This window comes from Meriones unguiculatus, chromosome 20, assembly GCF_030254825.1.
Source record: "Meriones unguiculatus strain TT.TT164.6M chromosome 20, Bangor_MerUng_6.1, whole genome shotgun sequence".
Lineage (NCBI taxonomy): Eukaryota > Metazoa > Chordata > Mammalia > Rodentia > Muridae > Meriones > Meriones unguiculatus.
In genome coordinates this window covers 39623810-39650768 of record NC_083367.1, presented here as the reverse complement: position 1 = coordinate 39650768, position 26959 = coordinate 39623810, and the positions used below count along the sequence as shown (strand labels likewise).

At 40.9% G+C, this 26959-nt stretch overlaps 1 protein-coding gene across 1 annotated transcript; it reads left to right on the top strand.

Annotated features, from left to right (window-relative positions):
• Nucleotides 1-4427: 4427 nt before the first annotated feature.
• On the top strand, nt 4428-21626 carry Rwdd1 (RWD domain containing 1). The gene is made up of 7 exons (XM_021662865.2): nt 4428-4641; nt 11353-11418; nt 13786-13916; nt 16448-16591; nt 17247-17379; nt 17819-17881; nt 20506-21626. Exons 1-7 carry the CDS (start codon nt 4569-4571, stop codon nt 20622-20624), a joined length of 729 nt encoding a protein of 242 aa, XP_021518540.1. The 5' UTR covers nt 4428-4568; the 3' UTR covers nt 20625-21626.
• The last annotated feature ends 5333 nt before the right edge of the window (nt 21627-26959 follow it).

Here is a 26959-nt window from a genome sequence, read left to right as displayed (position 1 = left end):
ATTGGTAAAACTTGTATGTAGTAACCCCTGAGTTATGAGTTTTAAAACCAACAATATAGTAGAACAGAATAAAGCAATTTTAAAATTACACTTGAGTTTATTATAGCAAACCTATTAGCCAAAAAGCCTATTGATGAATCTGGATCATAGGCAGCTCATGGCAGGAGAAACAGCATTTATTAATTAAGAAATTGATAAAGACATAGGCAGTTAGATATACATTTTAAATTAGCTTAATTTGAATAGACTTTTATAACTTTGAAATTTTAGCATTATATAAAAGTTATTTTGAACCAGGGTTGACTCATATATATTGTAAAATGTAACTATGAATTTTTATAAAAATCCATGCCAATTTAAAATGAGACTTATTGCTGCCCTAATCTAAAAAGAAATAAACAGAATTAGTTATGAGTATAGAAAGAAACCAGAGAGTATATTTAGTGAGATGGCAGGAAGAGAGAAACAGACAAGAAAAGAAAAATAGGGAGTTCTTTACTTCATGGATCGCTCTTAGTGTTACTGGATATTACTGGATATTAAACATTTGAGTAGGGCAAATATAGGTGTAGAAGCCAGAGATCTCCCTTAAGAGGAGAGATTATGAGGAAGCCGTTACTGTGAAATGGAAATGGACCATGTGGCTAGTGGTTCATCAACCAAATAGCACAGAAAGTCATGTGCTTAGTCCGGCTAAACCCAAGAACCTCGGTGCCTGGTATCAGGGCTTTATCAGCAGTAAAGCCGAGTTCTAGTAGAGGGAATCTCATCCATGAGAAAGGATAGGGGTAGATAGAATGGAGGTAGGAAGGGGTGCAGTGGCCTTTAAGGGTCTATAAGAGACTGCAGTTTTGCAGCTCTGTGTTATACCCAGTTTGCGAGCCCCCAAAAGATCTCCAGGAATTGACTCCATTGCAAAACACATGAGGGTCTTTTTATTGAAAATTACAAGCTGCAGCTTGGGCCTACACAGCCCCACCGCCGAAGTGGTGGGAGCTGAGCGCGCTGCGCCCAGGTTAGTTGGGTGATATATAGATTCTGGTTCCTCCCAGCATGCCCAAGGCAGAGGCGATTCCTGCCTGGCAAGCATCTATTGGTCAAAATGCTACATTTTGAATTGATTGGCTATAGGAAGGTCCCCAGACCATAATGACCTGGTGTCCCTCCCTAGAGGAATGGGCCAGTTTCCTAGCAACTGTTATCTCTAGTAGGTGGGGAAAGAATGCAGTAAGGCGGTCCTTCCCCTCAGGGCATCAACAGACTTCTCCACCCACATAGTTTAGCCCTTAATAATAGCTGCTAATTTTTAATCTTTTTGGTCTCTCACTCTGAAAACAGTGGGACAGAAACAAAGTAGTAAAAGCAGCTGGCAGTAGCGGAAACCACAGCATTGTTTTTGTTTTTATAGCCAAGATGGCTGCCAATCATGTGACTGCCCTTGATTGCCCTAAGTTAAAATGGCAGTGAAAATACGTGTTTGCCCTTACTGGAGATGGCAGTGAAACCGTGGTTCCACCCTCCTTATCCCAAAACCAAAAATGGTGGCTAGCCATGTGTGGTGTATGGCCATAGTGGCATTGTGAGACCAGGTGCTTGCTGGTGGGATGGCTTTCTTGGCCCGGTTCGAAACTCTCTGTGTGCGAATGGCATGGGTGAACGGAAGTCTGTGCAACTGAAAACCATCCTCTGCAAGCCAGCCTCTCTAGGCAGGCATTCTATGGGAGATTTAAAACTTTGCCTATGGGGCCTGAGGCAGCAGTGCAATCTAAAGCCATCTCTGTGTGAGCAGGGTCCCCAGCAATAGTTTACCTAACAGCAATAGTTTAGAAGTAGGCTGTGTCTGTGTACAAAATGGCAGTTTCAGCATCTGGCGTGAGCGTTTGTTTCCCCAGGCTGATTCTGACACAGCATGAGTGTCTGCCTTGTCCTGGGTGCTCAGAACATATGGCAGGATGACAAGTCTGAGTGGCCTTCAGCAGAGGGACAGGTGTGCGCAGGGCAGTTGAGAGAAAGTGTAGGTTTTAAGCATATATGGTTGAGTGGTGGTTGGGGATAGGTAGAGCAGAAGAAAAATCCGTTTCAGGCATCGTGGTCCAATTAAGGATTTGTGGTGTGACCAGACCAGGTGCTACCAGGAGAGCCCTTACTGGCTCAATGCACCAGTGTTAGGAACAATGAAATAATGATGGGCACAACAGATTTTATATGAAAGAGGTTATTAGATGGAGATGAACAGAGAGAGAGAGAGAAGAAGAGACCAAGACATGACAGGGGGAAGGATGGGGGGACGCCCCAACAGAGAAAGGGGAGATGGAAGGAAAGAGAGAGAGAGAAAAAGGGCAAGAGGGCAAGAGAGTGACAAAGTGGCAGGTTGATCTTTTTAATGAGCAACTTAACCATGCCTGCCAGGTGTGGTATGTGGCAGGAGACACATGATTACATCATAGGAAATACTACCAGTCCATGGGCAGCTGTGTCTGGGGTGTCCCGTGTTCTCTTTGCCAACATTGTCTGACTTAGCTCTCTGTTGACCTTGGCCATTTCCTCTCTGTAAATAGTGTATTTGACACTTCTTAATAACCTTGATTGGTATAGGTCATGAGCTTACGCAGTACTTCCTGGTGCCAGCTTTTGCCTTTGTCTTATTTCCTGTGTTCTTTATTTCTCATCCCCAGCCCTCTCACTCAGCCCCTCACCATTCAAGGCCCTATTCTTTCTGTTTTTGATCAATATTGTATTTAAAAAAAATTAATAAATAAAACTGATATTGCATTTTTGAGTTTGTTGTATACTCTAGTACACACTACTTCATAGGCTTTTTGCAATCTTACAAGTTTATGTGGCTTGTAAACAACGAAGCACAGGTTTCTTAATTCTGGCTCCTGTATCATGATGACCATTCTCATTATACTGTTTGCTGTCTGGCAGAGCCTGAAAACAGGCCTGTTCCTAACACCATTCACTGAAGCTTAAAACAAAACACTAAAAGAATACTTTTCCCTTTGAGAATTTTTTGTATTTCCAAGTAAGGGCTTTCTGTCCTACAAGAGCCCTGTTATTATAGAATGAAATAAAGAGATTAACTGAAAATGGTAACGATCTCCTTTCATGTATGACAAAGCAAGAGGTGGGGACATGTTGTCTTCAGTACAGCAGCCCTGGAACTCTCTTAAGGCGATTCCCAGTATTAAAAATCAAACTCAAGGACGAGGATAGAATTCAGTGGTAGAGTACTTCCCTGGGTTTGTTCTCCAGCAACACACACCCTCAAACACTCACTAAGATTTAAGTTTGCTATAACATATAATAGGCATGAAAAAGATAGTTTACAAAAAATCCTTTTATTTTAATTTTTGGTAAATGTAGTTCTTAAAATTTTTTATTTAATTAAAATACAATTACATTTCCCCTCTTTTTAGCATCTCATGTGCCCCTTTTCAAATCAACGCCCTCTTATTCTACACACACACACACACACATGCAATTGCTGAGTGCACTTAGTGTTGATTGTATGTATATTTGTTAGGACTAACTATTGTTCAGATCTTGTTTAAACTGTCTTATTTTTGAGATTCCATCGTCATAGAAACTTGTCATATCTAGACGACAATCTTGCAGTTGACTTCCTGTTCCTCTTGCTCTTATAATCTTTTCCCCTGCCCTTCAGCTATGTTCCCTGAGCTCAGATGTATGGGTTGTGGGAGATCCCAAAGCCAATTGTTCTCTGCATTTTCTTTAATTGTGGTTTCTGTTTCTTAGTCTGCTCTGAAAAGCAACGTCTTTGACGAAAGGTGAGGACTAGACTTATCTGTGCCCCTGAGCTGGGTAGACAAACTAGGGATGTTCTAATACTTCACTTAATAACGGGGTGATCACTTTAAGGGGGATTCCATTTACTAATGAGAACATGCAAACAGTGGCTATTCTGTAACTTTTATGATGGTGGTGTGTACCTCACCTATTTAGGCAGATTGTTTTCTGTTATTCTGTCAGGAAACAAACTTTGTTTTCGCTTTGTCCTTTGACCCACGGGTCACTGAAACACAAATCAACATCTTTGTCCTTCGTATGCCGTCTTCCTCACCTGACAATTCTGATTATCAGAACTTGCTCAGATACTGACAACATTCAGATTCCAGCTTGAAGCTGTGGAAAAGCGGAAGCCGGCGGACCACCGGGTCCCGCCCTCGGCGACGTCACCACGCCCTACGCGGGATCAAGACTTTCAGCGCAGACACATCGAACGCAGATCGAGGATGCTGCTCGGCGAGGCCCGCAAAGCCCAGCCCAGACCCTAGCTGTTCTTCCGGAACTCCGGACAGGCTGCGGTCACCCTCCAGCCAATCCCGAGCGGCCGTGGATAGGCAGCGCTCCGAGGGGCAACCCTTCCAGGCACGACTAGTCGAACTTCGACGCAGGAATCAGGCTGTTTCTTAGCAGGCGGAGCCAAGTCCAGGCCGTCTCACCCAGACTGCGCGTGCGCCCGCCCGGCAGCCGGCGGCCGCGGTCTCCGCTGCAGCCTGCCGCCAGGGTGTCGCGCTGATGCACGGGCAGCAGCGCGGGCCACGATGACAGATTACGGCGAGGAGCAACGCAACGAGTTGGAGGCTCTGGAGTCCATCTACCCCGACTCCTTCACAGGTGATTTTGACGGCCGCCCTCCGCTGGGGCGGAGGCCGGGTCCGCGGGCCCCTCCATCGCGTTCTCCAGTCAGTTTCCAGCACCCTGCTGCTCCCTTTCCCACTGTCCTAAGAACTGAAGGGCCGGGTGGCCGGGCGCAGGCCCTGGGATCGATCCCGAGCACTTTGGTTTCGCGTAACCGCAGCCACCGGAGATTCACTGAAGCACGCGGAGAGAAACTGGCAGTGCGATGAGTTTCTCCAGAGCCTTGGAGTGCCTCCCCCAACCCCCATTTCAACCTCTTCTGAAGTACCAGCTGTTTTACACTGCGGTGATGGTTGGAATGCTGGGTTTGGAGAGCTGCACACTTGGGAGTGTCTTTATTTTCTTTAACTGTAAGAGTGATGGCGCGTTCGTGCAGAATGCACGATGAACGATGCGGCCGCTGAGGATCTTAGATGTCGTCTAGGTCGTCAAGGAAGGCCAGTGATCTATGTTCTGGGTCTTCAGGCCAGAGGTCCCCATTTCTTATCTGTTCCTTCGCCCTGCAGACTTGGGTTTGGGATTCATCCTCAGCAGAGAATGAAGGAAGAGCAGATTGGGGGTAAGGGAAAACATCCACGACAAATTTATTAGGAGAATTTTTCCGTGTGAGTCTGTTTTCGTGGATAATCTGTGGCTTTCCTCAGACTTGAGAAGCACTCAAGGTAAAGCCAGTATGAACGCGTAGGTTCCCAAATGGCTTTATATTCCACAGCCTCTACATGGAATCTGAATGTTGTCAGCATCTGATTGTCTGGATTAAGAGCCTAAGAGATACTGCTTTAACCTCTAAATTCCAAACCCTCCCTCTCATTTTTTAGCTTACGTTTTTTTTTTTTTCATCCCGTTGGCTTCACTTTTTGACCAACTGCTTGCAATGGTAGCAAATTTTGTTTTGCTTTGCCAACAGGCAGCTCTCTCTCATCTGCCCCTATGTAGCTCCAGCCCTGTTCATGTTCTGCCTCATCAGCCAGACAGCTGTGCTGATGATGTTAAGGGGATGAGGGAAGAGGGGTTTGAGAATGTCATTACCTGGCTCCCTTCTCTATTCTTGCTTATATGTCAATGTCAAACTAAAATAGATTACTGGTGTCAATTGTCTGATAGTCTTAACCATGATGTTAGACCATTCTAGTACTTTAGAAACATAATAGGTATGTACCCTTTGTAGGCAGAAGCAAAAATACATGAGACAATATTCTTAACGTGTCTTTGATGTTAGGTTATCCTTTGCTAAAACTGCGTGTGTGTCTAACAATGGTGATATATTTTAAGCCTTAAAGCAGAATTTTGTCAAATTTTACTAGGTCTCAGTAGCCGTAATGTATGAAATTCTTGTTAGATGCACAAGTGCTTGGGGAGCCTCAGTCAGGGTATCAAATGGTAATTTAGGACTATTTTGATGTATCCAACTATTCCAAGTTAACAGTTGAGCCTGCTTGCTATACCTGTGAGCATCCATCCACATTTTGCAATAAGTAAAGCATCCTGATTTATAAAGTTGTTAGGGATTTTGCATTTTGCTTTTGATTGTTTTCTTATGAAAGCTTTTAGGGAAAAGGTAGGACTCTGAAGTAAAATATTTCTGTTTGATCTCTGAAGTTGTAAGGCTTTCTAAGGTTTGCAGTTTTGTTGCCTGTTGTATTTATGTTTCCATGCTTACATTCAGGTTTAGGAAAGTTCCCTTGTGTTGGTTTACCAAGAGTTGGTTTGCCAATTACACTACTTTGCAGTTTTTTCACTTCATTTTGAATCCCATTTAATAATGGGTGTGGCAATCCATGTGATTGCTCCATCTGATGAAGGAATTGAATCTCCTACCCCACCCCACCCTACCATCTCTTTAATAGATACCTATGAACTAGGAAAGAAGCATTTATTAAGTGCACCTGATCCTGTATGAGATCGAAAAGGTGCACTTCTGGCCCACAGACCTAGCTGAACCTTAGAATTGCTGCTATTCTATTTGTGATGATGTTTTGGGCCATTGTTGCGTGTGTTGTGGTTTATCATCGTACTACAGTGTCTTCTTCTTGCCTATTCTGTAGTTTGGTTGCACTGTGACTCACCCTCCTAATAACTTGCCTTTCAGAGTACAAGTGGACTCACCTGATGCTGCTCTCCGTCAGTAATGCTTCACTTGACAAGGATCTGCTAAGGCAGTAGGGTTTAGTTATTTCCATTTCTGCGTTAGAGTATCCGACTGAGGGGAGGTTTTTTGGGAATCAGTGTTTGACCTTCAGTTAACAAAACCAAGTTTCCTTAATTCTGTCTGCTTTACCAAGAAGACATATCCTGTATTTGCTCTGTCAGTCCTCTAAGTAGCAGTCATTGGCACTCAGTAGTTATGATGATAGCATAGAGGAAGAGTAGAGATCATATTGTGAAAGCAGATTTTTTTTTTTGAGAACTACCTTCTGAAAGGTTAGATAATTCCTAACAAAGGACCTATTTAAACGAGCTACGTCTGTATAGTCTGTTGCCAAAGGACTTCACTGCTTTATCTGTTTTTAACAAAATTCTTAATGACACACACAGAGACAAAACTTTAAGGGTATTGTGAGCTAAATTTGGCACCTGTGGATTATCCTAGTCCACCACAATGCAATTGAACAAGCAGTGCATTAGAATGGTATTCCTCTGTTGTCAGAACTCAGTAATCCACCAAGTGTGGTGCTGCATGCCTATAATCCAAGCACTTGTAAGCTTGAGCCAGTAGGATTGAAAATTCCAGGTCCGTCTGGGTTATGTGGTGAAAGCCCATCTTGAAGAATACAAGGAAGTAATTTTCCCATCCTTACATTGGCATTGACATTATCCTCTCCTAAGTTTGTTTTTGTTTTATTTTTTTATTTTTTTATTTTTATTTTTTGAGACATGGTTTCTCTGTCTTGGAACTCACTCTGTAGATCAGGCTGGCCTCGACCTTTTAGAGATTTGAGTGCTCCTGCTTCAAAGTGCTGGGATTAATGGCGTACACCTCCACTGCCAGCTTAGATCACACCAGGTTTTAAAAGTAAAGTAAAAGTTTACCTTTATTGTGCATGAACATTTCATGGCAGCGCCCATTCAGGGAAGTTCCTTCAGGAAGGGGCTTCTGACATTAGTTCTTTGTCATCCTAAGGTGTGGTCTCACTCTCCTGGTTAAGTAGCAGTAGGATAGATAAAGGATTGAAGGTGGGGATGGGGTGCTAGTAGGTTTTTAAAGGAGATTTCTTGGTACCTGTCAGAAGGCATATCTGTCTTCATTTGTTCGTAAGAACTTGTCCCACCATATAGGGTTTTCTTGCATTTCTTTTTCTTAACTGTACCCATTCTCCTTTACCTCCCCCTCTTTACAGTGGCAGCATGGTGTGGTGTCCTCTCCAGCCTGAATTTCAAGTGTTTGATGGGAAGTAGTGTAAATGTACATACTCTGTAACATAAACATAAGATAACTCCGATTTAGAAATATGCCGCTTTAGTTGCTGATCCTTCTGTTAATGGGCTGTACTTGTTCTTTGTCTTCATCAACTACTAACTGATTGTTTCCTACATGTGGACATCAGCACACCTTGAGAATGCCAGGGAGATTACTGTTCCACCTTTGTGGTCCAATGGTCTTTTCCTACCCATGCCCTTATAGGCTTCTTGTGGTTTCTCATGGATTCGTATTTCTACTTCTCTTGCTCCACCTTTCCTCCCTGTTCTGACTTGTCATATTAGGCTGTAAGCATTGTTCTTGTTAACCACTCTGTGTCCTGGAGGCATCTTCATTTTCCAAGTATTTATTAGCTACATAGTAAAGAACTCAGTCTATTAGGGAAGTAGGCAATAGACATTCAAGGAGAGGGCATAGGCCAAGTTGTTCGGGAAAACTGAGAGATGATGAATTAAGGGGAACAGCCTTTCAGAGGGACATGGCACTGTGGAAGCAGGACTCTGCAAAGAGTACAGCATTGTACAACATAAAGTAAGATGTGGGGAGTCAAGGGAATGAGAGGCACTAACAAGTGGTCAGGAACCAGATGACCCGGGGGCTTCTAAGGGGTAGATATGAGCTAATGTGTCAGCAGGTCCTCCATGCACAAACTGTACAGGGCATATTACAGACACCGCTGTATCAAACCTAGTGCTTTCACTAGGTTTCCTAGTGTTTGGGCTGTATAGCCCCATCTCTTTCTGTATCTTAACTTATCTTATCAGTGATCTTAACTCACTGAAGACAAATAGAGAACTGCTTTTAGCTTTTGTTGTTTGTCCCCCCCACCCTCCTTGACAGGGCTTCACATAGCTCAGGCTAGCTTCCAGTACTTTATATAGCTGAGGATATCCTTGAATTCCTGACTGTCCTACCTCCACCTCCTAAATATAGGCATGTGCCAGCAGACCTGTCCTTAACTGCTTATAAAAGCAGGCAATGATGTGATAAAACCTCTGTACTGGAAAGTGGAGCAGAGATGATGCTGGGGCTAGAGTGGGATAGTGAATCTGTATCCTGAGATTCTTCCTTTGTATTTGTATGGATTTGTGTGATGCTTATATTTTGTTGCTATCTTCTGTGGCTGTTGCTTTCAATCTCTGGCATTTTTTCCCCCTCACTTTTTTTCTCCAAATTAAGGATTCCTTAAAAAGCTGCTGTTGTCATTTATCTGTCATCGTTTTTCCTAATGATATCATTAACTAATTCTCATAATCTCCTTCCTCTGATAGCTTCAGCCATTGCCAGAAGATCCAAACTGAATTTAGGCCTTGTTTGGTCTCCTCTGTGCTCATTTCTGATTGCCTCTTCCTCACCTCCATCAGTTTCCCTCTGTTTAAAATATATCATATTCTCATGGCTCCCATCCCAGTTGAGAACCTCATTATCCTTGCCTGATTGATTGTAGAGGTTGCCTAGTTTCTTCTGCCTCCCATTCTGTGCACTGTTGCTAGATTCCCGTGTGTAGAGATGCAGTTTCAGCTGCTGAAAATGGCATTGTCGAGGATTACTCTTTCAGTCATACTTCCATTAGTCCACTCAAATGTGCCCATCGAACAGAAAACTTAATTCTTCTCAGTGTTTCTCAGCTTCTCCACCATTGTGCTCTGCCACAGTACCCTCACATATGTCCGGTTTCTTCTCTCTACTTACTAATGTGCAATTCATGGCTTTCAGCCTCATTCAAATAACATCCCTGAAGTTTATCAGCAGGAAATACTTTTCTTTTTCTTTTAAAGTGAAGCCCTGGGTGGTTTGTACAGTGCTGCCACTTACAGTTGACCTCTATAGGAGAACTTATGTTATCATAGTTTAATTGGCATTTTTTTTTTAGTGGCATATAAGATAAATTAACATCTTAAATTTGGTGGACTGTAGATAAGACTATAAAACCATGGTCTTGGTATTGGATTTAAGGGATTTTTATTTAACTGTATAGCACAGCATAAGTACGATGTGGTGCTCAGTCAATAGGGCTGTGTTTGTTAGAGTAATAGCCTCCTGGCTTACTTGTTGCTTGGTAGTCTCTGGGTTAAAGCTTTTATTTCTGTGGTCATAGTATTTTCATTTCATGATATGAAAAAGAACTCCATCTAATGTATTGTAATAAACACTATCGGTAAGAACAACCTATCTGGGAGCTTATAACAAGCTTTCAGTGCCTTTTCAGCATGGGATGTGTTGTCTGAGACTGTGATGTACAATTTGAGTTCAGGGAGAGTGCTTCATCTCTTGGGCAAACTGCTTTTGAGTCATAATAGATGTCCATCCCTTTGTTTGAAACCTGAGTCAAAGGCCTCTGTCTTAAAAACATTACTGATACCATGTATCTGAGGTGGCTTCAGGAAGTGGCTGGGCACATTATAGCCATGCAGTTTCCTTGGTGGCTTGAGTGCTATGTGCTCTTCCAGAGCTGCTGCCAACCATGAGTGGCCAGTGCTTCCTAGGCCTGGAATAAAGCTTAGGCTCTGTTAGCCACTCCTTCAGCTACAAGCTTTCTGGTTTACTCCTCACTTGATTTTTAATATAACTTTCCTTTGTTATTTTTTCATTTTCATTAAGCCAGTATTTGCTGACTTTCCAGAACCAGCAGTGCCCTGTTTTGGGGTTTCTCGCAGGGCTTTCCAGTACTCTGGTGTGGGAGTAGATGATCAACAGATGTTATTAGACATGCTCTAAAATGGTCTCGGAAGCTTCTTTATTTATGTAAATGTTACAGGTGTGATTAGTGAGTAAGTTTATGTTCAGATTCAGAGCTGATTGCTTTATAATTGTGTGAAAGATGGCCCAGTCTTTTGGAAAGAGTGGATTCAACTCCATGTAAACATGTAGAAAACAACAAGGTAATATAACTTGCCATAACATGAATATCAGTGGGTAGTGGTAGGTGAAAAAATAACGTGTTTTTTTGTTTTTGTTTTGTTTTTTAATCATTCTATTTGGGAGATTTTTTTTTTTTTTGGAATACAGTTGTTCATATACTGACAGATTTTGGAATAAAGTATATATGGCTTAATATTTAATTGATTAGAGAGTTATTTACTAAAGGGACTTTGCAGATTAAGATTATTCTTGATTGAAATAGCGGGTTTATCGTTTCAGTGTTCTGTTTGTGTTGGTTGACATGGAAATAGAAATGAGATAAGAGTTTCTAGTGCTGAGCAGCAATACTCACTGGAATGGCTACCTTAGGAAGCATCTCAATAACTGCTGTATGTATTTTTTTGCAGTGTTATCAGAAAACCCACCCAGCTTTACTATTACTGTGACATCGGAGGCTGAAGAAAATGATGAAAGTAAGTAGTGATTTTTCTAGGCTCCTTAGGAATTTTGCTCCTTCTGCAATTTTTTTTTTTGGTAGGGTATTGCAGGTATGGAGTTGCTGTTACTATGCATGACTTGTGTTTGTAGCCCTTGTTTACTATGGGCATAATTCCTACGAACAAAGGCAGTCCAGGCTCTGTAGTCTGGCACAGTATTCATGGTGTTTAAAAGTGAAGCTATCACAAGATAGCAGATGAAGGGAAGGTAGAGACTTTATTTAGTTCAAAGAATTTGTCACGTGATTACTGTTTTTCGATTTCTGCTATCTTTCTGGAAGAATAACTTATTTATTGACAATTTGTTGTTACAAACAGGCTGAATGTACAGCTATCTGCTTATCATTGCCCCATCCCCCCCAAACAGAGCAGCTTTAAAACTAATAAATTAAATAAATTAAATTTAGCGGCAATATAAAGGTTATCTATTTTTGGTCTAAGTCAGTTAATATAGTAATTAAATATTATGGATAAGTAGATGGTCTCAAGCATGTTTTTTTCACAGGTGGCAATGTAAGTTCTTTGAGGAGGAATCAGTCAGTTTTAATGGTGTCACCTGAAAACTGCTAGTTTCTTAATGAAAACTGTTTCACACTGAGATATTTTGAAATCTCAATGAAAAGGATTTAAAATACAGTTACTGTTCCTGTACTTTTATATTAAGTAGCTACAAATTTTCCAATACCTTAAAGTTCCAAATAAATACTGCTCTAAGCCCCCTGACCTCTTCAGCATAGTTGGCTATGTGGAACCAGTATGTTTTCAGAATGGCATGGTGCTGCTCGTTGAGACAGAATTTAATTTTCTTATTAAACTTTCTGGAGATTGTTCCTATATTCTGAATAGTACCTTTATTGGGGATAATAGCACTCCTATAATAACAGCTGTGTGCAGTTCATTCTTTATTTGAGAAATAAACTGTGTTTGAAACAATGCCTAGATTGTGCTGGTTTTGTCCCCGTACTTCATTTTAACAAAGCGATTAGTAAAAAAGTAGACAAAGGGAATTGATATATAGTTTCTAGTTTATAAATGATTATTTGTCACCTAGTCTCACTAGTACTTAAAGCAAGTTAAAATGAAGATATCTCATCTCATCTCATCTCATCTCTTCTTATCTCACCCAGTTGTGAATTTAGATTAGTACTGGAGAGATGTTAGATCATGGAGCAGGAATGTAAGAAAATAATCTTCGTGTATTTCTACTTATAGGATATTATTATAAGGAAAGTATGTCAGCACAAGGAAATGGTACATGGGCTATTATAAGAATCATAGTTCTGTCTTAACCAGTAAGTGGTGACATACTTAGGGAAGTTTGCTTATTTTTGATATTGAAGGGATATTGTTTTTATTTTTTAAAGATTTTTATTTTATGTGCATGAGTGTTACTCTGCTTGTATGTAAGTGTACATGCCTGCTTCCTGCAGAGGTTAGAAGAAGGGGTCGGATCTTCCTTTGGAAGAGTAGCTGGAGGTCTTAACTGCTGAGCTACAGCTACAGGGTCTCTGCAGCCCTTGGTGTGTGTGCATGTGTGCATGTAATTGTATGGTTGCCATGTGTGGAGGTCAAAGTACAATCGTAGGCGTTGTGCTTTGCTTTTGCCTGGTTTGCGGTTTTGTCCTGTCTGCCTCCTGTCTTATCACTGGAATTCCATGTGTGCTGTATTTCACCCAGACTTTTTGTGGCAAGTGCTTAACTCATGGACTATTTCTAGCCTTTCAGTCGTATTTTGAATTGGTAAATAACTGTATACATAGTATAGTGTTCTGATTTTGTAAGTTTATGGATATAGTGAAATGATTCAGTTATATGCATAGCCTCATAGCTATCATTACTTTTCTATATTGAATACCTGGTATTGCTTATAGAAGAAGTAGTAAGTTTTTCTTTTCTAAAGCTTATGCTTTTTAGCAGGTGTGGTAATACATATTTATAATCCGAGCATTTAGCCCCTCAAAACTGCCCAGTGCAAAAACATGTCATCTAGCTACCCAGTTAGCAACATCCTGCTGCCATTGTGACTATTTGAGTATGAATTCCAGGATATAGCTAAGTCCTCTGCAGTCAGGAACTTCCTCCAATAAAGGCTCAATGTGAAACTATGGCAATAATTTTTCTAGTATTTTTAATTAGGTTTTTGTTTATTTAGCTAGTATTTTTTAAAAATGTTTTTGTCTGTCTTTCTGTATAGTAAAATGCTACTTCAAATCATCTCTTTGAGCTTGTTTTTTATATTATTAATTCTGTCATATTTTTCACTGATATTATAATTGATTTAATAAAAATGTTGATTTTTATACTTTTAATATGTTCATATTAAACTTTTATTTTGTGTCTTAGCTGTCCAGACTACCCTCAAGTTTACATATAGTGAAAAATACCCCGATGAGGCTCCCCTTTATGAAATATTCTCCCAGGAAAATCTGGAAGATAATGATGTCTCAGACATTTTAAAATTACTGGAATTGCAGGTAAGGAAATGCTTTTGCTTTATAGTAGCATATTTTGTTGGCCTTTATCAAATGTTGGCTAGAAAATGTTTTTAAATATATGTAAACAGTACATCAACCAATCAGAATTCATGATACATAACTATAAAGCATCATTTAAAAAAGGACAGGATTTTTATTCTTTGAGAATTTCATACATGAATATAATGTTCCTCTGAGACCGTCCTTCAACACAACTTTCCTCACCACCATATCCTATTCTTTCTTTTTTGTTGTCTTAAAGATTTTGTTTTATTTTTAATTGTGTGTGTGTGTCTAGGTGGGTATGTGCAAGTGAGTGCAGGTGCTCTCAGGGGTTTTGAGTCCTCCTGAAGTTAGAGTTATAGGCAGTTGTGACAGTCTGATGTAGGGTCTGGGAACAGTACTTTGGTCTTCTGAAAGAGCACTTTGTGCTTTCTTAACCCCACTGAGCTATGTCTCCAGCTCTTCCTTTAAATAGCTCACTAAGACAAATTAGTGCTACCAGTATGCAGTTGGGTAGGGACCATTCACAGGAGCATGGGCAACCCACCGTTGGCCCTACCCCAAAGAAAAATGACTTCTTCCCATAGAAACTATCAGCTCCTCCTAGGTCCTCAGCTAAGTGTGGAGCCATGTGCCCTCTCCCTTCAATGCTGGAATTTTGGCAGGTTTGAGCGCTAGTGCAGGTTTTGTGTAGTTCTCTACAACTATCATAAGATCATGAGTGCAATGGCTGTGTCACGTTCAGAAGGCAAAGAACACCTCTCTATCCTCTGGATCTTACAGTCTTTCCACACACTCTTCCACGATGTTCCCTGAACTTGGGGGATAGAATAGGCTGATATACATGTCTCATTTAGGGATGAGTAGTCAGCAGTCATTTATTTTCTACTCTTTGGGCAGTTATGATCTCTCCAAAGTTGAGAACAGCATTAATCTATTAATATAAACATAAATACTCAGAAGGCTATTTGACCACACAGCCTTTAGCAAAAGAGTAATAATAGGTTCCCTGTTAGGATCTATGACTTCCCCTAGTCACGGGTTTTTGACCATGTTTACAGCGCAACACTGTGAGTATGTATTTGTACTATGTGTATACCTGGGGCACATGAAAACCAGAAGAGGGCATTGGAACCCCTGGAGAAATAGCTACATTAAATGATATCACAGATCAAATGGACTTAAAGGATATCTACATAATACTCCATCCAAACACTGAAGAATGCACACTTTTTTCAGCAGCCTGTGGAGATTTCTCTAAAGCAGATTATCAGTACACAGACTTAAGTCTCAAAAAATACGGGGAAAATGAAATAATTCAGTATGAGAAACTCTAGAGCACACAAATGCATAGAGATTCAACAGTGCACTATTGAATAATTAATAGGTCCTTGAAGAAGTCAAGAGGGAAATAAAAACATTCCTAAAATAAAATCAAATTGAAAACGCATACCAGAACCTGTGGAATTTAAGGAAAACAGTCCTAAGAAGGAAGATTACAGTTTTATCTATGATAAGAAATAAGCTAAAAAACTGGGCGTGGTAGTACATGGCTGTAATCCCAGCACTCAGAGAGACAGAGGGAGGCAGATCTCTGAGCTTGAGGCCAGCCTGGTCTACAAAGTGAGTCTAGGACAGCCAAGGCTTCAAAGAGAAGTCCTGTCTTGAAAAACTGAAAAGACGAAAACAAAAACCAAACGAAACCAAAACCAAACCAAACCAAACCAAAACAACAACAACAACAAAAAAACCAAACCAAAACCAGAGAGAGAGAGAGAGCACAACTTAACTTAAAAGATAACTCAAAGCTATAGAAAATGAAGAACCCAAACCCCAAAGCAGTAGACTGAAAAATATCATTACATGTAGGGCTAAAATGAATGAAGTGGAAATAAAAAAATACAAAGAATCAAAAACCAATAGTTGGATCTTTGCAAAGATAAACAAGATAGACACTTAGTCAGACTTAGTAACAGAAAGAGGAAAGGGGCTGGCTGGAGGGATGGCTCAGCAGTTAAGAGCACTTGCTGCCCTTGCAGAGGACCTGGGTTTAGTTGCCAGCACCCAAATGGCAGTTACAACTCTCTTTGGGGTGTTGAAGTCATCCACTCTGCTATGGTGGAGATGTTACATCTATGTCCTCCTGATGTTCTTAAAATCATTAAGAAGTGACTCTTCTTTATTTTCCATACTAGTTTATGGTTTGAAGTCTATATTGCCAGATTTTAGAACAACTACCTGCTTGTTTCCTAGGTGTGTGTTCTAGTCATTAAAGACAAGGGCACATGTAGCTCAGGGTAGCCTCGAACTCCCTATGTTGCCAAGAATTTCTTATCCTTTGCCTCCATCTCACAAGGCTATTACTTCTGGCTCTATGCTCAAATTTTAAATGTCCACTTATCCAGCTATCTGAATGAGGAATTATGTTATAAACATGGGATTTAATTATTATAATAAGGTTGTGTCTTTGGTCAGTTTTTACTTTTCTGAGAAATTTGTTTGTCTCCGCCACTGTTTGCTTTACACAGGCTGAGGAGAATCTTGGCATGGTGATGATCTTCACCCTTGTGACAGCTGTTCAGGAAAAGTTAAATGAAATAGTAGATCAGATAAAAACCAGAAGAGAGGAAGAAAAGAAACAGAAAGAAAAGGAAGCAGAAGAAGCAGAAAAGGTGTACTTGAAAACCTTGTTTTTCATTTTCTTCACATCGCTTTATTGGCTTATTTGATGTTTAGCTTTGATTTTTTTTTTCTGATAATTTTAGTAACTTTTGAAAATCATAATAGTGAAACTGAAATGTAAATTTTACTACGAGTGAAATTTTGGTTGATGACATACTGTGAGTAACAGGTGACAGACTGATAAAACTCACTCATGTGAGACCAGGAAATGTAAATCATTTCAGCCAGAGTGCAGAATTAGAGCTGTCAACCCTTATCACAGTGGTCTAACAGTTTCTAAGTGTAAAGAGACCAACTCCAAACTCTGATGAGAAGTAAAAAAAGTGATGGCAGTGTTAGAAATTTATATGTATTCAAAACATTAAAACCAAGAACTTTCTTAATAATAAGTAGTTGTGGTGAATACAGTAAGTATATTGCGTGTTGTCTTTTTAAACTTTTTTTTTGAAGAAGGATATTTTAAAAATTTGACTTTTCCAGAGTAGGCTGCTGAAACTAAATAGAGAGCTAGCTCAAGCAGAAATCATTTATGTTTTTCCATGTTTCACATTTGTGGTTGTGTGTATCTAGAGGACAAAGTGATTTGGCTTTATTTGCTAAATTACTGCTTTATTGACACAGCACTTGTGTCTCTTATTTTTTAAGAAACTGTTCCATGGAACTCCTGTTACAATTGAAAATTTCTTGAGTTGGAAGGCCAAGTTTGATGCAGAACTCCTGGAAATTAAAAAGAAAAGGATGAAAGAAGAAGAACAAGCAGGGAAAAATAAGCTAAGTGGTATGGTGCCTCCCCGGCATAGTCATTCCTGCCACTCCACACCACGGGCCATTTCCTGACAGCAAAGATGATTGGGACGGATTTCCGTAACAAACGTGCCTCTTCACACGGTTGATAGTTACTGTTTGCAGTATAGCTTTGTTTGGTATTTAATCTGGATCCTGAGATACGAATCTTGAGGACCAAAAGCCCTCCGAGTGACACAATTGAACCCATAGTTTTCCAGGCCTGCAGAACCTAGGCTTTTGGTTGTTTTTTGTTTTAGTGTGAATGCCTGTCTTGCACTCTACGCTGCTGCACAGTTCATAAATGTATTAGAATTCCCAGAAACACAGATGTTGTTCAGATTTGTTTTCCTGAAGTCTTTATCCTTTTAAATGATTTTTAGGAGATGAAGGAATGCTATGCCATTTGAATTAAGCATATTTATTTCTTTTAGGGAAACAGTTATTTGAAACAGATCATAATCTTGACACATCTGATATCCAGTTCCTGGAGGACGGTAAGATACACTTCCTCATGGATGTAATGTGTCATCTTCTAGTCTCTGAAAAGCAGGGTAATATTTTTATTTAGTGTGAAAATTTCCTACCAAACTTGTTAAAAAACACATTTTGAAGATAAGGTTTAGTAGTGAATCAATTGATATGTTCAATCTATTAAATTGTATAGCAATGTGTGCTTTTTAAGTTTTCTGATGACTTAGGTATCTCAAGGGCTGCAGTTACAGTACATGAGCCTCTGTTAGCTAGAAAACTGGGACAGCATGGTTCAGGTGGCCATTTTCCTCAAAAGTCTGTATCTCAAATGTAGGAGAAGCAAATTCACCATCTGCTCTGGGTGTAGAGAAGCCCATATGGAGCTCCCAGCATCCCCTGCTGGGTAGCTGGCCATTCCTCCTGCTATATAGCTGTGGGGTATCTTGTCTGTGCGCTTTTCCCTTTTGCTCCTACACTTACCCCCTTGGTTCTTTATGCTTTTACCAGCTACCCATCCTCAGATGTGTATTGTTCTGTCCTTCTACACACTCTGCCCACAGCAAAGAGCAGTGTGGACCATTCCCTGCCTTATCAGCTAATGGCCTGCTTGTGTTTTCAGACTGGCTTCCATGCTCATCGCGTCTTGTCACAGTAGCATCTTTTTAGGGTTGTACACCTCATTAACCTCGTGTCCACCTTGTCCTTTGGAGTTCTCTAGGTTTGGCTCTCAAACATGCCCTGGATATCTGCTGGAGAGAGGTAGATGCTGTTGATATGGCTTATTGCTAAATCATTCTTCTTAACCTTGCAGGGATCCTTATTGGCATTCACCTCCTTCCTATTTTTGGTATTAAGAGTGGAACCCAGCCCTTGTGCATGCATGTAAATACTCTATCATCGAGCTATACAGTCCTCAATATTTTTTCCTCAAATTTATATTATTACCTTCTCTAGCAGATAAGTGAAGAATTTTATTTTTATGATCTAAAACACAAAACCCGAAGCTGGGCATGGTGGCTCTCTACCTGTGATCTGTGTACATGGAGACTAAACAAATTTGTCTCAGTGTGAGACTATTCTGTTCTACACTGTTATAGGCCAGTGTCGGCTACAGAGTGAGACTCTCACACAAACCAAAAAAGTCAGAAACTAGGATATTCTCTGTTTTGCTGGGGAATTCCAGCTCCCTAAAGCCTCACCTCATTCTCTTGTGCTTTAGAAACTTTATTAGCTTTTCTTTTCTGCTCTTTCCTTCCTTCCCTCCCTCCCCCCTCCCTCCCTCCCTCCCTCGTTCCTTTCCTCCCTCCCTCCCTTCTTCCCTTCCTTTGTTCCTTCCTTCCTTCCACAGTGTCTCACTGTATAGCAATAGCTGGCCTGGAACTTGCTGCATAGATCAAGCTGGCTTTGAACTCACAGACATTCCCCTGTTTCTGCCTCTGAGTGCCGAAATTAGAAGCATGCTCCAACATGCTTGGCTTCACTTATTTCTGACTCCTTCTTCTCATAGATCAGGTTATCTCTTCATATCTAGTAGATTTCCCCAAAGACCTGTTGAGTCTATCTTGGATGTGTCTCCCAGTAATTCCCTTTTCTCACTTGGAGATTTTATTATTTTTTGCCTGTACTTTTATTGTAGCCACCCAAATCATTTCTTTAATCTTTTTGTTCTTTTTAAAGGTTTATTTATTTTATGTGTGTGTTTGACTACATGTATATGTGTGCAGTGCATGTGTGCTTAGTGGGCATGGAGTCCAGAAGAGGGTAGTGCAACCCCTGAAGATGGTGTTACAGCTAACCATCTGTAACTCATGTGTGAGCCACCATGTGGGTGTTGGGAATTGAATTTGGGTCCTCTGGAAGAGCAGCCAGTGCTCTTATTGTCTCTTCAGCCCCTCAATCTCTTTTCTCCTTCTCAGAGCCTTTACTGTTTTGTAGTTACTGCTTCTGAGAAGGAGAGACTCATAAAACTTAATTGTAAAACTTTAGAATTTTCTGATGGGAACTACCCAGTGCCTCTCAGTGTGGCCTTACCTGTGTTACTTCCAGGTATTTTTCCTCAAGAGTCTTGTCTTCTAATTAGAAGTATCAAGAGATTATTTTTTTTTTCCTCTGTGTTTTATATACTTCTAGAATTATTTCTTTCTGACCTGTGTGTTCTGATGGGTTCAAATATTCCCTGAAGATATTCAAGAAATTTTTACTAGGCCCAAGTCAATTATTCTTCGGCCTGAATTTAGTACACTATACTTTTCTTTCTGATTTGAGCCTATCCTTTAACAGCTAAGCCATCTTCCAGCCCTGTAGTTTTATTTCTGAACTGCTCAATGTTCTTTTTTTTTTTTTTTTTTTTTTTTTTTATCTCGTTGGATTGAATTTCAGTAAGCTAGACTCTAAGAGAGAAGGAAGATAACATTTGTATACATCCAGGAGTGCTGTGGTATCCTGCTCTACTCCAGGTCATCTGCAGGGTGGTTTTGCTAAGGCATAGCCTGGCCGGTGAAGATTAGAGTTCTGTTGTTGGAATCTCTGATCGACTTAGGAAGGATTTGCACTGGTAGTCTGGAGTCCTCATGCAGCCCCTCCTCACACTCTCACATCAGTTGTGTTTTTTCTGGAGTGTAAGGCGACTCTGTGTTCCTCTTTACAGCTGGGAACAGTGTGGAGGTGGATGAGTCCTTGTTCCAGGACATGGAGGACTTGGAGCTGGAGGATGGTGAGGATGACCCCGACTACAATCCTGCTGCCCCAGGGAGCGACTCAGACTGATGCACTGTCCCTGTCTCCAGAGAGGCATGGCCGCCACAGCATCTGTGGCGATGCTTAGAGGGTTTACATCTTCCTTTTTTTTTTTTTTTTCTAAGAAAAGACATATTCAGGAGAATTTTCTTCTGATAGCTTTCATCATTGAACTTAATAAACTGCCCATAAAATTTCAAATATAAAATGTTTACTTCCTCTTACTGATGAAGTTTAGATATTTTAAATCATTTAGTGTTGAAGAGAGGTCCTCCCTGTATCACTTATGTAGGCTTCTGCTGTAAATTCGTGAGTTTACAAATGAGGAATTGGCATAATTCAGGATTTCCATGTGGGAGTTGGTGGTTATTTTGGATTCCAAGTGTCTTATAAGATGTTTCGAGTGAATAGAACAGTAACCTGGTCTCTAGGCGCATGGCACAATAATTGAGTCTTAACAAAGTTAGAAGCTCAAATATTATGTGTGGAGGAATAAAATGGACTTTATTACAGTGGTGGCAGCATTTGAGTCACACTTTGAAGGTTTTGAGGAATAAGCTCCTGAGCCCTTCCCTAGTTAGAGCCACAAACAACAGGTCCCAACCTGATTTAAAACAGTTCAGACTGATTACAGCAGGTCTGGAGGTTTTCTAACATACATTCCTGATTGAGCCTCTGACCTGTTGGTTTGTCTTACCTGGTTAGGGTTTCCTGCCAGTTAACTAGTCCCAAGGGTCTGTTGGGACTGTTCATTATTGGAAGAGAGATATGTCCTTATATATGCATATGGGATGCTGTCTTCATATTAAATTGAAATGGTTGGTTGGAGCATCAGGTAGGAGAGCCAAGCTTTCTGCAGACTGTCTACTCATGGTTTTAGACAGTTAAGACCTACTGAAAATCACTTGTGCTATTTCAAGTACCCATCTTCCATCAAAAATATGTCTTTGTTACATATCCACAAATGCAGTGTCAACCTCGCAGTTATTTTTGGAGTGAGACTTATGATTAAAATCAAAGTATTTAAAACTATCATGCTGAGTGGTGATGCTCTCCTTTAATCCCAGAACTTGGGAGTCAGAGGCAGGAGGATCTCTTATCTTAGAAACCAGCTTGGTCTATAGAGCGAGTGAGTTCCAGGATAGCCAGGGCTACACAGAGATACCCTGTCTCAAAAAACAAAAAACAAAACCACCAAAAAGAAATAAACAAACTGTCATTATGGAATTTAGTACTTTTTGAAGATAATTTTTTGCTTGGTTTTGATGCCAGGTGGCCCCACCAACTTCCATCATTTCTGTGTAGAGAGAGCCAAAAGTTTGTGTTATATTTTTTCTTTTTTTAAAAAGAGACTTAGAAGCTGATTAGTAGATATGTAAGAACCTGGAGAAGCTGTTCAATTTGGGTTAACAAAGCAGTGAGGAACAATGTGCAAAGGTCAGATGCCTGACCTAGACGTGCGAAGGAGTCTCTTCAGATGTTTTGAAGTGGTTTTCACCTTAGTCATACCAGACTGTAGGGAAAGCAAATGATAAGACAACGTGGCTCGTTCTAGTGACACTTCAAGGTTTCATAAGAATATAAATCACAGTTGGATTCATATTCTGGGAATGAACCCACAATTCCACTTGTGCAACAAACAGACTGACCAGTGGCGTTGGAAGTAATTTGTGATCATTTCATGTGGGAAAACTTCTGTTCCCCCCCCCCCCATCTACTTGTGCCAAGTGATATAAAAATATTAGTAGAATAAAAAAGCAAGTACATTCTGGGTTCTTGTGGCACAGAGGACCCCTGGGTAGGGAATGTGTGAATTACAGGAAGATTGAGAATTCTCATAAGAGGTCAAGTCAGTTTTCTCTTTATACCAAAATCATTGAATAAAATCCTCATCCTGAGTCCTCATTCCTTTGTGCTGTTTTGACATCAGGAATCCTTATTGACAAGCTGAGGAAGTGCTGATCGAAGGAAGCACATAAAGCACATTAATTGATTTTGTTAGTTGAGCTCAAAGTAAAAGGAAGGGTCCCTGTCATCTCATTGAAAAGAAGAGTTCATTATCCTTCACAAACGGTGTACAAATATATGTGTCAAGCAGCCAAAGATGAGCTCTTAGATTCTAGAAGAAAGATCACGAAGACTGTTAGTATGTGTTACCCGTTGCTGGTGCTATAAGCTGCAGGTGGAAGGGGGGTGAGCTACCTGACATCACATCACGTGTTTGTCGTTACATAGGTATTCTGTGTCAGGTAGGAAAGCAGGGCAGCAGTCCTGCCATGACGATCACACACTTACACTGAGTAACTGGGAAGGAGCTGTCGGCTGTAGGTGAAGCTTCTCCAGAGAGTGACACATGCAGTGTGTGTTCAGGTGGGTGGTACTAGCTTCTGCGGGGTGTGTACAGGAGGGTGGTATTAGTCACTGTCAGAGCAGCAGACACAGGTGCTGCCAAGAAGATAGTGAGTTGTCATGCTACTGTTTAGGTGAAAGTTCAAGTGACCTATTTGTCAACTTAGTTGTATCAAAAAAATGGCTAATGGCATTGTTTTGTTAAGACACATTCATCAAGGGACTTTTTTTTTTTATCATCAAAGAAAAATGGCCTATGCTGATTTTCCTTTTATATCTAGAACTTATTTTGCATTCTCCCATGAGAATGACTGATCTGTCACCCAATTCTCATCCTTGATCCAACCTGTGGTAATTGCATTGACACTATAGATGTGCACTTTAAAACACACTGATTTGCTTTCCAGTTGTTTACTGGGAACAATCACTTAAAAGTTCCATTCAGTACACTGATAACGCTGGGCAGCTGCTGTGTGCCATTTGTCTTTTGTGTTAATTTTTTTTTCCTGTTCTCCATGAAGAGACATAATGCAGCTCAGTCTGAAGTTTTACCTTGTGATTAGAACCTTATGCACTTTCAGCCAGCACAACAAATGTGTTTAATATTGTACGAAATTTTCAGTTGGTGCCCAGTACAGGCCAACATAGTGGCACAGTCCATAGTCCTGAATCATAATTTTATTTATTTATTTTTTTAATTTTATTTTTTTACTTTTTAAATACTAATTACAGTTTATTAACTTTGTATCCCAGCTGTAGCCTGCTCCCTCATTCCCTCCCAACCCCACCCTTCCTCCCTCATTTCCTCCCTGCCCCATTCCAAGTCCACAGATAGGGGAGGTCTCCTCCCCTTCCATCTGACCCCAGCTTATCAGGTCTGAATCATAATTTTAAATTGTGTCGTTTTTCCTTAAGTGTGTAATCTGGGTAAATATTTCAGGAAAACTGAACCAAAGGTGAAGAAAGAACACAGAAAAGGAGGTAGAGAGAATAAGAGAGGCAGACTGACAAATAGTGTTGGAAAAGCATGGCCTTGCGAAGATAGCAAGTTAGGAGAAGGAGGTAATGGTTTCTAGAGAAGGCAGACAGAACTGGGTAGGGGGTATTCCTGGACATTTCTTGTGTTACTGTTCTTGGTGTTGTCTCATTGCACAAAGATGGAGAGCATTTGCCTTGGAAAGGCTCTGTGTTGAGCATCAGGCTTTTGACTCTCAGACAACCAATAGCATACAGTGGGATCCACTGCAGTCAGAAATTTTTTGTTTTTTGTTTTTTGTTTTTTAATTTGAAAAAGGTGAAGGGTTAAGCCGGGCAGTGTTGGCACTCAGGAGGAAGAAGCAGGTGGATCTCTGTGAGTTCGAGGCCAGTGTGATCTACAGAGCAAGTTCCAGGACAGCCAGAGTTACATAGAGAAACCCTGTCCCGGGAGGAGGATTGGAGAAGGTTAAGGTTAAATACTGAACAAAAAGAAGAGCTTCAAAACTACTTCATGATATACCAGTACACTGAAACTCTAGACTTAAGGGCAACAGCAGAATCAGTGACTGGAAAATGGGAAGTAGCTGGATGGTTTTTGTATTTCAGTCAAAGTCACGTGTTATCAACTAATTTTATGGATTGCAAGGCTCCGAACATTTGTTTTTGGGAAGGTTGGGGCTTTAATCTTTCTGTCATTGGTTCTTGATTGATAATGAGCCTGCGCCTTGAACATAGTCTTGAAACTAAGCACAAAGGGAAAACAAGATAGTGAAGATTTGATTCTTAATGTCTTAACTCACCAGTGCTGTCTGACTCATTTCTTCACATACATGATTCAGTTGTGAAGACTGGGAGATTTTATAGTGAGTAAAGACTTTGCCTCACAAGTATGAAGACTGAGTTGGATCCCCAGAACCCTGGTAAAGCCAGACATGGTAGTACATGTATCCCCAGCGTTTCTGTAGAGAGATGGGAGGTAGAGAAAGGAGAATATGACGCCTGTAGGCCAGTTAGCCTGATGTGTGTAGTCTGAACAAGACTGTCATTGTAGAAGGTGATAGCTAACATCTGTCTGACTCCCTGACCTCTGACTCCCATACATGTGCTGTGGCATGCATTTGCCCTGTCAGCATACACATATGTATTCATACACACTATACACATGCAAAGGTTTTTTTTTGTTTGTTTGTTTGTTTGTTTTTTGTTTGGTTTGGTTTTTTGAAACAGGGTTCTGTGTGTAGTCCTGGCTGTCCTGGAATTTGCACTGTAGACCAGGCTGGCCTTGAACTCAGAGATCTGCCCACTTCTACCTCCTGACTGCTGGGATTAAAGTTGTGTCCACTACCACCTAGCTCTGCAAGTGTTTTTAAAAAGAAGATATATGGTTGTCTTAAATGATGAAAAGTGGTGAGAACTGGACTAACAACTGTGGAGCGTGATAAAGTCATTGAATGTGTGATCTTTAGCTTCCTCCTCTGTAAAGGAGAGATAATGAATAATTCATTTTTCAAAAAATAAAACTGAAGGCTGTAAAAGAAGTCTCTGTGGTCAAGACTCTTGTTTGTGCTTCTAGGGGGCCTGAGTTCAGTCTCCAGCCCCTGAATGTAGCAATTCACCTGTAACTCCAGCTCCCTCTTCTGACTACTGTAGGTCCTGCACTCACCCCATCACACCTATTAACAGAATTCAAAAGAAATAAAAACTGGCCATCTGCTCTGAGACGGGTGTTTAGCAGTGAAAGGTTTCACAGGTCTTTACCTATGAATCCTTCCCATTCCACCATGTTAAATTACCATGAGGAAGTAAGTATACTTCCTTTCTGCCATTACTACATAAAAAAAAAAGCAAAACCTAGGCAAACACTGAGAGATTGCTGATCAGAGCGGCTCCTCTCTTCCTTCAGCTACAGTGCACAGCTCTTGCCTTCTGCCTGTCTCTAGAACAGCAAAGCCTTTATTTTAAATACTTCTGAGGAGCAGAATAGAGATGTCTTGAGTGCTTTCTTGATCAGCTGTGGCCCGAGTCTCATTGGCTTTTCCTTTGCTCAGTGGTACTTCCTTTACTCTCACAGATGCTGCCTCCCTAAAATATTCCTGTCTGCTTCCTGGGGAATCCTAACCTAAAACACCTAACACAGCAGCTTAAAGATGGCTGCTTGAGTCGTGCACTCTCCAGCTAGGACTTCACTTCTTCCCAGACAAGGTATGTCAGGGTATCGGTGTGCTCCTTTCAGTGCTGTGCAGTCTCAGAGACCTGCACACTTACCTAGTAGTCCTCGTAGCCAAACTTTGGGCAGAGTGCAGGGAATCTTATGAAAGAAGGTGGAGATAGAACGACCTGGAGGGGACAGGAGCTCCACAAGGAGAGCAACAGAGCCAAAAAATCTGGGCACAGGGGTCTTTTCTGAGACTGATACTCCAACCAAGGACCATGCATAGACATAACTTAGAACCCCTGCACAGATGTAGCCCATGGCAACTCAGTGTCCAAGTGGGTTTCCTAGTAATGGGAACAGGGACTGTCTCTGACATGAACTCAGTGGCTGGCTCTTTGATCACTACCTACTGATGGGGGAGCAGCCTTGCCAGGCCACAGAGGAAAACAGTGCAGCTAGTCCTGATGAGACCTGATAGGCTAGGGTCAGAGGGAAGGGGAGGAGGACCTCTCCTATCAGTGGACTTGGGGAAGAGCATAGGAGGAGATGAGGGAGGGAGGGTGTGATTGGGAGGGCATGAGGGAAAGGGCTACAGTGGGGATACAAAGTGAATAAACTAATTTATAAAAAAATAAATTGAAAAAATGTGTACAAAAAAAGTTCTATCTTCATCTAAGATTGGTTCTAGCACATACTGTTTGTTGTTCTCGTCATGTTAGTTCAAGGACCCTGATATTTACTGCAATGGCAAATGTTTCTGCCTTAATGGCTGTCATGGAACTCAGCATCTACACCTGCCACTGCCATGCTTACCCCTAGTACCATTACCATGATTACTGGCAGCTTTAACTAGTGCTTATAACACTGGTTTAGTTACTGTTTC